We start from the raw sequence: 14,434 nt of genomic DNA on the forward strand, positions 1-14,434 counted from the left end.
GAGGAGGACAGTTATGATTTCTTCTTGGTAGCATATACTTTCTTCAAAATTACAGTCCCCACTGGCCCAACCAAGTTAGTCCTGTTTGGGCCCTCCTCTCATCTGATAGTTGCTGGATAATGACCTTATTATGGTCGCGCTTCCTCGGCTTGTCAGTCCTGGCCTGCAAATGTTGTTCTAGTTTGGGGCAAAATGAGGAAACAAAAATACATTATACTCAAAAGCTGTCACATAAGTCATTCTTTCTTATCAAGCACACCACTATGGGCTTATTTTCTGCCATATATGCACACTGCAAATTTCCCCATAGTGGGGCTAACAAAGGTTACCGTATTAGATTAGGTAGGATGAACAAGAATAGAGCTAAATTGATGATGGTGAATCTGCCTTTTTTTCCTTCTTTGAGCCAACACAAAACCTTGCTTCCACTCAAGTGTCACAAATGTAATTTTCAAGAAAAAAACTCTCCATGTGAACTAATTCTCATTTCGCTCCACTTGAAGTTGTGTAATACCCAAAAGCGTACATTAGCTCAACACCTACTGTGAACTCTCTTAGTAACTACATTTACATGCAGTCAATAAATCTTTCAAAAAACAATATTTGGCTATATTTCCGGTTTTGAAAGGCCATGTTAATGCACAAAAACCCAAATATGCTCAAATAACACCCTTGGGTTACCTTTTTTCTAACCTGAATATTTGGTCATGTAAACACGGCTGGAATACTTCCTTTGATCGAAAAATTGGTTTGTGTTCTGCGCATGCTATATTTGCATGGAATCTTGGTCTTTTGTGTACACTTGTATGTGCGGCGGCCATCTTTCATTGCCACTCGTTAAGCAAGACTAACTCGAATACAGTGATTTCTCCGTGGTGATTTCATGTTATTTTCTGTCTCTACAGCAAAAATGCCACAGTGTATACATATTAGGTTTCTCAGGGGATTACAATTTTAATTGATCACATAACTTCAATAGACTTCACGAGTTATCAAAAATTTTTGGTTTGGTAACATAAAAGTTGAAACAAATGTTAAACTAATAAAAATATGGATCTTTTAGTCATTGATACAGTAATTTCATAATAATTCATAACATTTAGTTAAAATTAAAACAATGTACTGTACTGTAGAAAACGAGTGTGATATTGATTTGTGTTGAGGTCATTTTTCTGCCACTAGATGGCATAATTGCATTTGTAAAACAACTCAGTGCATTTTTATTTTCATACTAAGAGCTATCTAATGTTTAACATGAAGTAATTTGTGAAATTATGCACATTTTTAAAATTGCAAAATAGAACTTGACCACAGTCTCCACAAATATATGCATTATTATAAAATGTATTACCTTTCTGCTGCATTGTGACTGGAATTCCCCCAGTACAGGCTTTCCAAGTAAGGGGTGGTCATTATTATTAAAAAAATAGGTAGCATTTAAGGAACTTTAAATTAATTCAAATTAAAACACAAATTTTCGCACCCCTAATATATATATATATATATATATATATATATATATATATATATATACATACACACAAGTGTGTATATAACAGGGTTCTTGCAGAAATCACCAAGTTACATTTTAGACCTTTAGAAGATTTTAGACTTTTTTAGAACAGAACAAATTTAGACTAACTTCAAGTCATAGCAGGCTGGTGCTTTATGGCTTTCACGTGTGACTCGAGGGCCTTCACGCCCAAAGTCCCCAATTTTTTTTTTTTTTGGGGCATACTTTGCCACATGCCATCGCCACAAACAGAATGGGAATTAACTTGACTACGAACCTGAACAACCTGGAAATGATTGCTCGTCGGAACGCAGCGATGAACAGAAATCGAGACAAGGAGGAAACCCACTGAAGGGTGTGGCTGCCATTTATCCTTAGCTATCCAATGCTACTGGACCAAACTGATCAACAAGAGAACAAATCAACGTTTTGATCAACAAAAACTATTGAGAAGATGGACTTTTGCATTAATCAATAACTTGACAATCCACACAAGTAGATATGTGACGAATTACCACTTTGATTATCTGCAGTCTGGGAACGGGAAATAATAAGCTTCGGCTTCATCCCATCAGCCCTTTTTCTCTTCGGGTATAATTGTATGTGAAAAGGGAATGTTGTAAATTGTCTCTATGATTGTTCGAAAGGAAAAATTAACCCCAAAAAAAATAAATAAAAAAAAAATAAAAAATTTCAACATTGCAATCAAGTTCTATAATGTTTTAGCAAGTGCAGGGTTCTATGTTAAGCCTTTTCGGGTGGTGGCCCTGCCAGAACCAGCACTGACCCTGTATATCGCTAGCCTTGGGCCGATACCTCACATCAGAATTTGGTCAATTTAACATTTTTCAATTCACCATGTGTGTATTTTTTATTAAAAACAATTGTTTTACAATGATTCACCAATCTCGAGTGTGGAAAATCGCTTGCTTTCTTTAAAGATACAGTGTCAATGATTAAACAAAATTCCGTTTTTGAGGATGACGACAACACTTGGCAAAACAAAAAACAAAAGAAAAAGAAAAAATAGCTGTAATAGTAAGAGAAAAAAAGGATGTCATCACATTTATTGATCAAATTTCTAGGGCCATTTGTATTTTTACTGGTGTCCAGACACCCTGTAAAATACACAATAAAAATACATTTTAAAAACTCAAGACATAAATAAAATAAAAGTATATCTAGTGGCCATGAAAGTCACATTCAAAATATGTGGTTGTACAAGTTTTTTTTCAAGGCAAGCGCAAATAATTAAAATTCAATACAATTAAGTAGCTCCCATTTAACTGGTTTCCACACAACATGTAGTGTCTCCGTCTCTCTGAACACTTGGTGGCACACTGGGTCGCACCGACATAATGATGTACTTCATAGACCGCCAAAGAAGAGAGCCACAAAGGGATAGCGTCATGTGCTAACTTTGAATCAAAGTTGTTAATAAAATGAATAAAGACAAATACAAGACAAATTGCTGAGAATGCTGCACAGATCATCAAACTCCATGTCCGACAGCGACCCCCACCCGATTTTGAACTATTTGTGGCGATCGAAGGGTTTTAACTGCTGTTATCCGAATTCAACAAGCTAAATGCCATGCTAACCGCCACAAACTAATTGCCCACCCGAACTACATTGACTACATTACAAACGCACCCCTCCCCTCAAAACCCCTTTGCTTTTGGTATGGACGTTTTCCCGCATGCAGTAGAAACAACAACGCAACAGGCAAATGTTTTTTTTCTACAGACAGACAGATATAAGAATTTAAGACTTGGGTAAATTAAATTTTAGACCTGGGTTGAAAATATGGGTGTTTTTTAAGACGTTAAAATGTACATTTCTGAATTTGAGACTTTTTAAGACTTTTTTACAACACGCAAGAACCCTGATATAAGTTTGTGTGTTTGGCGCGCAACCCACTGAAAAAACACAAGCAGAAGTAAAGAAATACAGCGATACAGCAGAAAAGCACATTTTTTTCAGCGAGGAGGAAACCGACTACTTTATTAGTGTGGTGAGTGACATGAATATAATGCTTTTTATTGACCGTAGAACATTAAAAGTGGAAATCACATGTATGTGCGTAATGACTTTGTCCTTGCTTTGCGGTTTATATCGGGATATGTATATGGGAGTAAACTGCTCATGTATATGGCTTATTGCATATGTTTCAGAAACCTTAACCTGAATATTGACTGCGTGCAAATGTAGCCAATGTGAAGAAATGTTTTTATGTTTTATTTATTTTTTACACTTTTATTACCTTTACTGTCTTTCTATAGTAAGGTTAATAATACAAGTACCCGGTACATTTATGCAAATAAGTGAGCTCACAGCTGCTGATGCTCTTTTTCTAGTATGTAAAGTGCCAATAAGCAGGAATTACATTAAAGCATGAATTGAAATGTTAGGCTTGTCTAATTGTGGCAAAACTATTAACATGCATTTCTATAAAATACTGGGGATAATTGCCATTCAAAAGCATGGACTTTCAAAATTTAAAGATTAGAAGGACTTTCACAACAAAGTCAAGGATAATTTTGGTTCAATAATTGGTAGAGGAATGAACTTTATCCGAATATAACATCACAATATACTGTATTTACATTTAATTTAGTGTGTATGAAATCTTTCTCAAATCTATTTTTTGTTATTAACTTATTTTTTATTGTAAGGGAGCAAGCTAAACTACAGTATGTACACATACAGGCTGTTTTTTTTCCCGGATTCGGCAAAAGTCAGTGCCTCACCAGCCACAGAATGTACCGCATGCCACTGGTACCACCTTTTGGCAACCTTCTAATGCACTGCTGTGCCACAACATAATTAGTTAAATAAAGTATCTAAATGGTTGGGCTGGTCACACATTTGTTCATTGATTTGCCCACAGAAAATGTCTTGTTAATAACAGGAATGCAATGGAAATAACTTTTTTTTTCTCAAACAATACGTTCCTATTCCAAGAAAAAAAAAACACATACTCCTAGATGTTCTCCACTGTTGTCCTTTGTTTAGGCTATGTTTACACTATTCTGGGGGTCACGGCAGCAAATGGGTTAGTTGTGAGACAACGCGGTGAAACGGGATGGGCAAACATGACAGCCTATGATTTCCGTGAATGTCTGGTAAGAGTTTTAATCTGAAAACATTTACTGTAGCAGTCACGGTGTGAATGAGAAACCTAATTGGTTGGAGCAAAACGGGTGCACACAACTAAACCAGACAGTATGAGAGATTTTCTGGCAACACACACATGCACTGTGCAGTGTGTGTGTGAATAATGGGCTTTCTTACATGTTTTGGAATTTAGGATTACAATCTTTACTGTATTTGAATTAGTTGTTGATAGAAAACAAATTATTTAATTAATGGTCACATATTTATTGAGGAGCTAATACACCTAATTTGACTCTGCCAGGGATTGTAACGTGCACTGAAGCTTCCTGATATCCACGAACAATCCAAAGAAAGCCTTGAAAGAACATGAGAAACATGATGGACCCTATCAGAACGTGACGGGTGAGATACTGTATCTTGTGGACGGATATGGTATGAAAGTGGCAGTCACACTTTATGTTGCAAATATACAGAACTACACATGTAGTACATCAAATATGTCACTGATGATAAATATGATTCAGTAAAGCTAAGCTAAACTAGAGGTTACATTAGTGGAACAACAATATACTGTACTGTACCATGTCCACATATTTATTTACAAAGATTGTTAAAACAGCAACGTGAAGAGTGTTAAGATGATATAAAAGAAGCATAGTTGCAAGTATAGTTGCAACAAATCCAATTATTGATTTTCTAATTCCTGACTCCCATTACATAAAATATTTTATTTTTCAGAATAGCACTGCCCCATCAATGAAAAGTCTTTAGCCCTCCACTGAGAGAACCGTTTCTTATAATAAAAATAGTATTTTCCGAGTAAGTATTGACAATATGTGAATTATGTGCACCCCAGAATGCATGCCTCACACTTTTTTTTTTGCTTGAGTCAACGGGGCAGACTGCTGGGGATAATTGATATTTTTGGCAGCACACAGTACGATCTTTAAACCAGTAATGCATTATACTATACGCATGAGAGCATCCATTCAAAGTGCCGTTTGAATAAGCAATGAAGATAATCACTATTGTAAACGATTGCGTGTCGTCAAAACATAACCAGCCATTACATTAATACTTTAGCTGAGAGAATTACAGTACATCCAAATATTATTACAAACCACACTATGATTCATAAACAAAGATGTAATCTTTATACTTGATTGCTACAGTAATCATCACAGTCAGTTAACGAAAATGCACTGCAATAAGGTTTAACTTTAAAGAGCACCATCATGAAACAAAATATTGCTCTGTCATATGTGAAACAACTCAGGATCTTCTTTCTACAAATGTAAGTGACAATTTGTTTTTGTAAAATTATTACATTCAAGGTTGTAGTCTGCCTTTCGCCGTAGTCAGCTGGGATAGATTCCAGCTGCCTGCAACCCTCAATAGGATGACCGGTATAGAAAATGAATGGGTGAATGGACATCATGACTCTTTATAGACAGCATAGCTCTTCCACACTAAACTTATACAACTATGCCATTATGCACATTGTTTTATCAGTCATGCTGGGGTAGAAAATACATTTCCCCAAACTTTATACATTTAGAAATGCTTGGACTTTTGTTAGTTTTCAGTCAGCTTCGCTGACCAAGATGCTAATAAAAGATCTAGATTCAGTCCCCGGGTACAGTTCCTCCAAAAAGGGTTCCATGCAGAAAACAAACCTTTAATCTTGACTCCTACATACAGTATATGTGTCCATACAGTGCAACAAGAATAACCTTGGCAACAATGGGTGGAACCAGTCAATTAGTAAGAACATTGTCAGTGACAAGATCTTACCTCGGGGGTTATTGAGTGCAGCTTCAGTGGCCTTCCTCCCCTCTCCACAGTGGCTCTGGTCAAAGGGCAAACACTGCTCCCCAGTCCCAGCTACCACCTCCAGGTTGCGTGACGGATCTTTCGGCTGACCAAGGTTCCTCACCCTGTACACTCTGCGACTGCTGGTGTCCGACACATAAAGAACTTCTCCCATTGGGTCCATGGCTAAGTAGTATTTATGGGCCGGGCTGGTGCTATTGAGGACAGGTCAGCGGAGAGCAAAGTTAGAAAAGTGCAACACTTTTACAGAGTACATTCAAGTCTACAATTACTCATGGCCTGAGTACATTTTGATTTTGTAGTGTATTTTTTAGGCAGGAAATGATATGTGAAAGTGGCAAGTCTGTGAGACATTGTGCTAAGACCATTTTTTTCCCCATAAATACATTTTGACAAAATACTGTTGATCTGTCAAAATGTAATTAATGTAATTGTAAATGTATTGTTGGTTATGATTATATACAATTTCAATATGATTATATTATTTATATAATATAAATCACGCGCAAATCAGGTCCAACAAGCTCAGCAGCTGCTCCTCCCCCGCCCCCACAGCCTAACAGGCATGAGTAACTGGGTGGGATTCATCCATTCGGCAGAGCAGTATGCATTCTGCCGAGGCGTACGTCGGCACTGTGCGTGGGTGGGCTGGTCAGATGGGGCAGCTGTGCACAGTGGTGAGAATGACCTGAGCACCAAATCACCACTGCACACTCAACTCTACTTGCGCCTGTCTACAGGCAAAGCAAAGGAAAGAACATTTGTCCAAAATAACCCTTGCTTTCAGTCACGACTGGACACTCACTTTGAAATGTTTCTTATTGGCAAATAAGGCATATAACCAAGAGCAGGCAAATTTATTAAATTCACTCACCTCAGAACAAGCAGCCAGCTATAGCATACTGAGATGTAAATCGTGGTCTTAACGCTATGTAACAGATTGGTTATAATTGTACCCTATTACAGTATATTTAAGTAGTTAGGTGATCATACTTGTGTTAACAAAGCGTGGCATCCACATATTTAAAATATTACCCTTTACACTCTTTACAATATTACTCTTGATTTACATAAACACACGATAACAAGTAATTAACACCATTTTTCATTTTCCATTTCAATTTGAACAAAGGATAACTGTTATGTCAGCTATACTGCAGATGAATGAAAACACTGACTATACCCATCATGACTTAAAGTGTACGCATTTTTTATTTACACTGGTTGTATTAAAGCAAGCTTGTTTAGCTCCCGTAACATATTTGTCGAGATGCCGTAACATCTAATGTTTGCAGCAATGTTCACCGGCGAGGAGCAAAGTCGTGAATGCTGTCTCAGTTCAACCGATTCCCCTGATGAAATGCAGCATTTTTTGAAGAATCCGAGTCATTCACGCAACTCTTCAGAGTCAATACTCATGGAAAGTCTATCAATCCGTGATTGGCGATGCCCGTTTGCTGACGAATGAGATGAGACAGGAGGAGGTGCTGTCATGTATGCAAATATGAAAGCCGGGGCAGGTTATATCATTTCCTTTTAAATAAATACTAATGAATAAATAATCGGGCGGCACAGTGGCTGACTGGTTAGCACGTCCACCTCCCAGTGCAGAGGACGTAAGATCGAGTCCGGGCTTTCAGCCTTCCTGGGTGGAGTTTGCATGTTCTCCCCGTGCTTGCGTGGATTTCCTCCGGGTGCTCCGGTTTCCTCCCACATTCCAAAGACATGCATGGCAGGTTAATTGAACATTCCAAATTGTCCATAGGTGTGATTGTGAGTGTGGATGGTTGTTTGTCTCTGTGTGCCCTGTGATTGGCTGCCAACCAGTTCAGGGTGTACCCCGCCTACTGCCCAAAGCCAGCTGGGATTGCCCCCCCGTGACCCTTGTGAGGACAAGCGGCTAAGGAAATTAATGGATGGATGGAAATAAATAATCGAGTCAGGAGGAAAGATTTAAATCCATAAGCAAGCGATCTGGCATTTCACTCAATAGTAACTAATGGGTGCATATGATGTCCTGTCAATGTGGTGATGTCACATATGCCCTAAACATGGCAACAAGCCACATTATTTTGGCAAATCCATGACTAGACACAGAAATGGGAACACCTAATATTTATTTATTTTTCCCCATCAATACTTCAAAGTTTTTTACACTGGAGATAAACTTCAATGTAATTTCTGTCTGTGAGCACTATAAACACCCAGCCATAGTATTGATGTGATCATGATACATTTTTCATATTACTTCAAATAAGAAGGCATTAGATATTTTCATGCGTTAGCAAGGTGGTCCTCCAGTATAGTCATTAGCATTGATACATATCAAGCAATGTGTTAAAAAACATTTCATTCTTAGCACACAGACCATGAACACTTCTCACAAAGAAAATGTTGACTTGTTTGTCAGGGAGAGTTAATTATTCTCTTTTAGCCATGTACAGTATGGATGGAAAGGTGAACGTCAGCTCAGTTTGGAGAAAGAAAGTTTTTTTTTTAAATAACGTAAAATTATATCCATCCATTCATTTTCTGAACCACTTATTCCTCACAAGGGTCGCGGGGCTGCTTATCCTAGCTGTCTTGAGGCAGTAGGCGGGGTACACCCTGAACTGGTTGCCAGCCAATCACAGGGCACACATAGACAAACAACCATTCACACTCACAATCACACCAAGGGACAATTTAGACTCTCCAATTAACCTACCATGCATGTTTTTCGGAATGTGGGAGCAAACCAGAGTACCTGGAGAAAACCCACGCAGGCACGGGAGGAACATGCAAACTCCACCCAGGAAGGCCGCAGCCTAGATTCAAACGCACGACCTATACATTAAGAGGCGGACGTGCTAACCAGTCATCCACAAAATAAATAAATAAATATATATTAATTTATTTTTTTGCTGGAATATAGGACTGTACAGTTTTTGACCGTTTGTCCCTTTAATTGAATAACCTTGATATAATCAAACCACTTGAAGCATACAAGTGCATCTTGATATTAACCTAAACATTCTTAGCTCATACAGAAAACTAATGCAGCCCAGACCAGGGCTGTCAGTCATTGGAGTCCATTAAGCGTAAAACTGTTTACAGAACTCTGCACTGAATCACACATGCATAATTTAAACTTGATCCAAGGAGAGTTTTTCACTGAGTTTCAAAGTGTGTCACTGTTCGTTGCAGCATAAAATATTTGTTGGGCCTCTTAAAGTTTCAGCAAGCATTGCCGGTGCACAGAGCTGATTACAAATCACTTGACTGTCTTTTTTCTAAATTAGATGCTCATCTCAAAAGGCATGTAGCCAATTAAAGAGGTATGAACACAACAACCAAATAAGAAATAATGTCACTGTAGCCTCTCCTGCTCCATGAACATGTTAAAAAAGAAAAAGCTATCCAAGCTGATCGACTCGGTCATCTGGACTGTCTTATTCTCAGACTATATTGCAGAGGACATCTTCCCCTTGTGTGTTCCTTTTGAAGGCAAAGAACAGACAATGGTTTTACACTGAGTACATCCCATATTGTCTCCCCATGAGGGCACCTTGCTTTAAAAACCCCGCTTGCTGATAGACACTTTGCAGGGAAAAACGTGGAGAGGAAAGCTTTGAGAGCTGAATGTGGATGAATAATTAATGCATTTGACTTGGGAGAACAATAGTATAGCATAAAAACGAAATATGCTCCAAACAGTAAAAAGCAGCCATGGAAGCAGGAAGTAAAGGAGAACCCCCGAGGGTGAGGAAAGGGTATCTTAAGTGCCTCCAGAAGAATACACTCCATGCATTAGGGTTTACAACATTACTTTTCTTGGTCTGACATTTGCAGACAACTGCCTGTCAGATGATCTGACGGCCTGGTATACCGACACCATGTATAGTTTTAAAGGTTTATCATCCATTAATAGAAATATGTATTTTACCAGTTTTGCCGTATTCGCAGAAGTATTTACTTCTCAGGTTTAAGTAACTTAGAACATTTGTCAGTTTTGTAATATATGTACTTTGTATTACTTTTCTTTAAAATTGCACAAAATTAAAGAATGACACTCATTTTCTGTTCTGATCATAAGACGGCCACAAGAAGGTGGTCGATACTGGATTCAGCCACCGTCCTCAGTACCGATAACTTACCAGCCTGATACCGATACCTGGTACTCGACCATCTCTAATTATTAGATAACAATCTTCAATAACAATATGCATCAAGAGAGCTACCGGTACTCAACCTTTCCATGTAGCTGCCTGGCTATGGACAGCTAAACAAAATTAACTATTTTCCTGTCGTCAACGTTAATTAATGTCAACTACGTTTTTTAATTTTCTTTTAATGGGCAGAGCAACGTCTTGGTTTGTTCGCTCTGGTTTCATGAATGAGCTGAAAAACAAACAAACACCCACTTACTATGGCCAGCAGATGGAAGCATAGTATCTCTTTTCAATGGAATCCCGTGGATCAAAGCGATTTAAATGACATGATAATATGGATGGCGGATCTTAGGAAGTACAACATTTTCAAGGATTTTGTGAATGATCAAAGCATTTGACATATTAAGTCTAATTCACAGAGCGTCACTAAACAAAAAAATATTAGTGTCAAAGTCACTGTTGTGCAAAAAAATTATATTTTTACATACAGCTTGTTTTCTCCTATTATTTTCCATAAGGCTTGCAGCTTGGTCCATAAATCCATCCATTTTCTTAAGCGCTTTTCCTCACAAGGGCCGTGGGGGGCACTGGAGCCTATCCCACCTGGCTTCGGGCAGTAGGCGGGGTACACCCTGAACTGGTTGCCAGCCAATCACAGGGCACACAGAGACAAACAACCATCCACACTCACAATCACACCTATGGACAACTTGGATAATTCAATTAACCTGACATGCATGTCTTTGGAATGTGGGAGGAAACCGGAGTACCTGGAGAAAACCCACGCAAGCACGGGGAGAACATGCAAACTCCACCCAGGAAGGCCGAAGCCCGGACTCGATCTTACGTCCTCTTGTACTGGGAGGCGGACGTGCTAACCAGTCAGCCACCGTGCCGCCCTTGTAGCTTGGTGTCACTCAAATTACTTATTTTCAAATCGTGATTACTAAAGAATGGAATAAGGTACAATCATACTTTTTTTCTAATGAGAGTATGGAATTCAATCGTTCATATGGTATGCACCATGTTTACGATTTAAATGACATGATAATATGGATGGCGGATCTTAGGAAGTACAACATTTTCAAGGTTAGCACACAACATTTTGCCTTGAAAGATGAGTGAGTTAATTACAGGTTAAGCATTACCCGTATTCTAACATTTTCACACTTGCCAACATATCATGTACTGCATTAATGTTACCCCTTGGCCTATGCCATTTTAAAACTCTCACTGTCACAAGCAGACATGTTCAGCTTGAAATTCACTGACCATCGATAAAGGTGATCATACAGAAAGGTTCAGGTAATAAGACGCTCTGTGTCACGTCTAATTTTCTGTGGACATGGTGGAAAGAGCTCACACTATCAAGGCTCAGAGCCAGCAAAAACTGCATGGCAAAACCAGGCCGTAGGCTTTCTTCATATCATGATCAGAAATAATCCAAAGTCTTGATTTGGGCCATTTTGCCATTTGCAATATTAACATACATCCTGAGTATAGTGTGTGTATCAAAGGGAATTCAATGCAATTGGCAGACAAACCCTTCTTACCTGTGTCTGGTGTCCCGGTTCCTGATAAAAAGCCACGATGAAGCATTTAAGAAAAAGCAGAAAAGAAGGCAAATATGTAACTCACAATTCTAGTGAGAACTGAAAACATTTGACAAGCTACAGAAAGTGAGTTTTATTTCCATAAAGAATGATCAGGGTTGATTTAAATGGCTGCATTGTTTCATATTAAATATTAATCCAAGCATGAAGCTGTTTTCTGTTTCTTCTCACAGGAACATGAAGTATTGAATATAGTCACCATGAAAGTCTGAAGCAGAAGTATTAGTAAGAAATGCAATAATACCAGTGAATATGAGTTGAGTTACATAAGAAGAACATTTTACAGGACAAATGACAGTGAAATTCCATTGAGGTACTATACTTGAGAAAATCGAGCAATAGAGATTGTAGTGCCTCCAGCACAGCGTGATGTTGTCATAATCCACCACAAAAACATCATTCCGTAGTAAAGACTCTCTGCTCAAAGAAGTAGATTAGAGTGTGTGAGTCGGAAATGTACATACACTACTTCTGCATAAAGACAAACAAAATAAAAATGAAATGAAATAAAAGGTATCACAAACACATATTCTCATGAGAACTAAAGCCACAACTAACTCATAGTGCATGTCTCCATAACTCCTTAACTATAATAACTATATCTCAATTAATTGTAATGCAATTATGTTCAAACTGCATACTAAAATTGCAACTCACTTTAGTTCCAAAATGGTTCTGGTGTATCCATCTGGATGAACTCTGCGAACTAAGTTGAAGTCCCCAACATAAAGAGAACCATCAGGGCCACTGGACAGTGCCACAGGGGCATAAAGCATCACATCACGGGCTGCACCACTGCAGCTTGGCCCACAGGAGACACTCCGGTAGAATCCGTTTCCCATAACTGTGGCGATAACAGCGGGCTGCTGGGAGAGGTAGACATTTTCCCCATTTCCCTTGTGGAGGATTCCTGTGGATAAAAAACAAAACAAAAAACAAATGTGTTAATTATGTCCTTATTTATAATATACACTTTTTAAATTGGAACACAAAAAGTGGAATTGAGATAGACCCCAGTGGTTTTCCAGGGTGTTCAACAGACAAGGCTTCTAAGTCCCTGACAAATTTGATTACACATTTCTAAAACTAACAAACAATTGCAATAGCTATTAGATGTAACCTACTGTATGTAAAAACAACAACATAATGGAAAAACATCAATTTTGTGAAATGTTACCGAGTGTTCAGTAGAGTTGCACATGTAGGCTAAATGTTAGATCTGGGGCAGCTTAGGAAAGACTTTGTTTTATTGAGAAGGTTGCATTTGATTTTGTAGATCCCATTACTGTTGTTTCCTTTGTTCCTGTGTGTGTGATTAGCTAACTTGTGCTTATTTGCTACATCTGTGTCCGGTTGTCACCCCCTCCTTTCTGTCCTTTAATTCCACTGTTTTTGTGATTTGCAGTGTTTCATTGACAGTTTGTTTTGTGCCCTGTGTTGTGTATTCTACACTACAAGCATGTTTGGTGTGCTTTCACAATATTTGAATAGGTTTTTTTTTGTGTTTAAGTACTGCCAGTAATTCGGGTTGCTGATACACCAAGAAACAATCCAGTTGCCTTCAAAAGTCATTTAACAGTTGTAACAAATATTCCCCACAGTTTGGACAGTCACATTGCACCACACCCACACCATGCAGGATGACTCCCACCAATTTTAAACCAATCTCACAGCCCTGCTGTTGTCTACCAGGCTGGAAGCCCAACCACATTTTTAGGCCATGTGTGCCTCCTATCATTGTCACAGGCCACAGTGGAAGAGGTATGACCCACAAGTCCAGGACAAGAGTGAGAGTGAGAGCCCATTTACGATTTTCAGTAAGTTTTTTCTTGTCAACCTTTTCTCTGAAACGCCCCCTCTCCACCTGACCGAGCCATGAATCTTCGCATCAAACCTCTATGCTAGTTGTTTCATTCATTGAGCTTTATCGTAGTATATAATCCTTTGTTGTCTTTTGTGACTCCAAACAGAAGTAGATATTAAACAATATCCATATAAAAAACTTGTTTGTGTCTGTGTGTACTTGAATTAAAGTCAGAAACCTCTATTCTCGAAAACACAAAGTTATTTACAGATTTATAGAGGTTTTTCTTCCTTTTTCCTGATAAATAAGGATTTGTTTACCTTAAAGAATATTCATGTTATAATGACCTTGTCATAGTCCAGAACTAAATCCTATTGAGAGTCTGTACCAAGACTTGAAAATT

At 38.3% G+C, this 14,434-nt stretch overlaps 1 protein-coding gene across 3 annotated transcripts in view; it reads right to left on the reverse strand.

The window, feature by feature from the left end:
• The window catches only part of tenm1 (teneurin transmembrane protein 1), a 242,043-nt gene that overhangs the window by 57,016 nt on the left and 170,593 nt on the right, over nt 1–14,434 (reverse strand). For all 3 annotated transcript variants that reach the window (XM_086085243.1, XM_086085242.1, XM_086085241.1), the window contains 3 exons: nt 12,885–13,137; nt 12,168–12,188; nt 6,425–6,657 (listed from right to left, as the gene is read on the reverse strand). In XM_086085243.1, the coding sequence (XP_085941369.1) occupies nt 6,425–6,657; nt 12,168–12,188; nt 12,885–13,137 (507 nt within the window). The remainder of the gene's footprint in view (nt 1–6,424; nt 6,658–12,167; nt 12,189–12,884; nt 13,138–14,434) is intronic.

The sequence above is a fragment of the Leptonotus elevatus genome, chromosome 9, assembly GCF_054856555.1.
Source record: "Leptonotus elevatus isolate MCC_2025b chromosome 9, RoL_Lele_1.0, whole genome shotgun sequence".
NCBI lineage: Eukaryota > Metazoa > Chordata > Actinopteri > Syngnathiformes > Syngnathidae > Leptonotus > Leptonotus elevatus.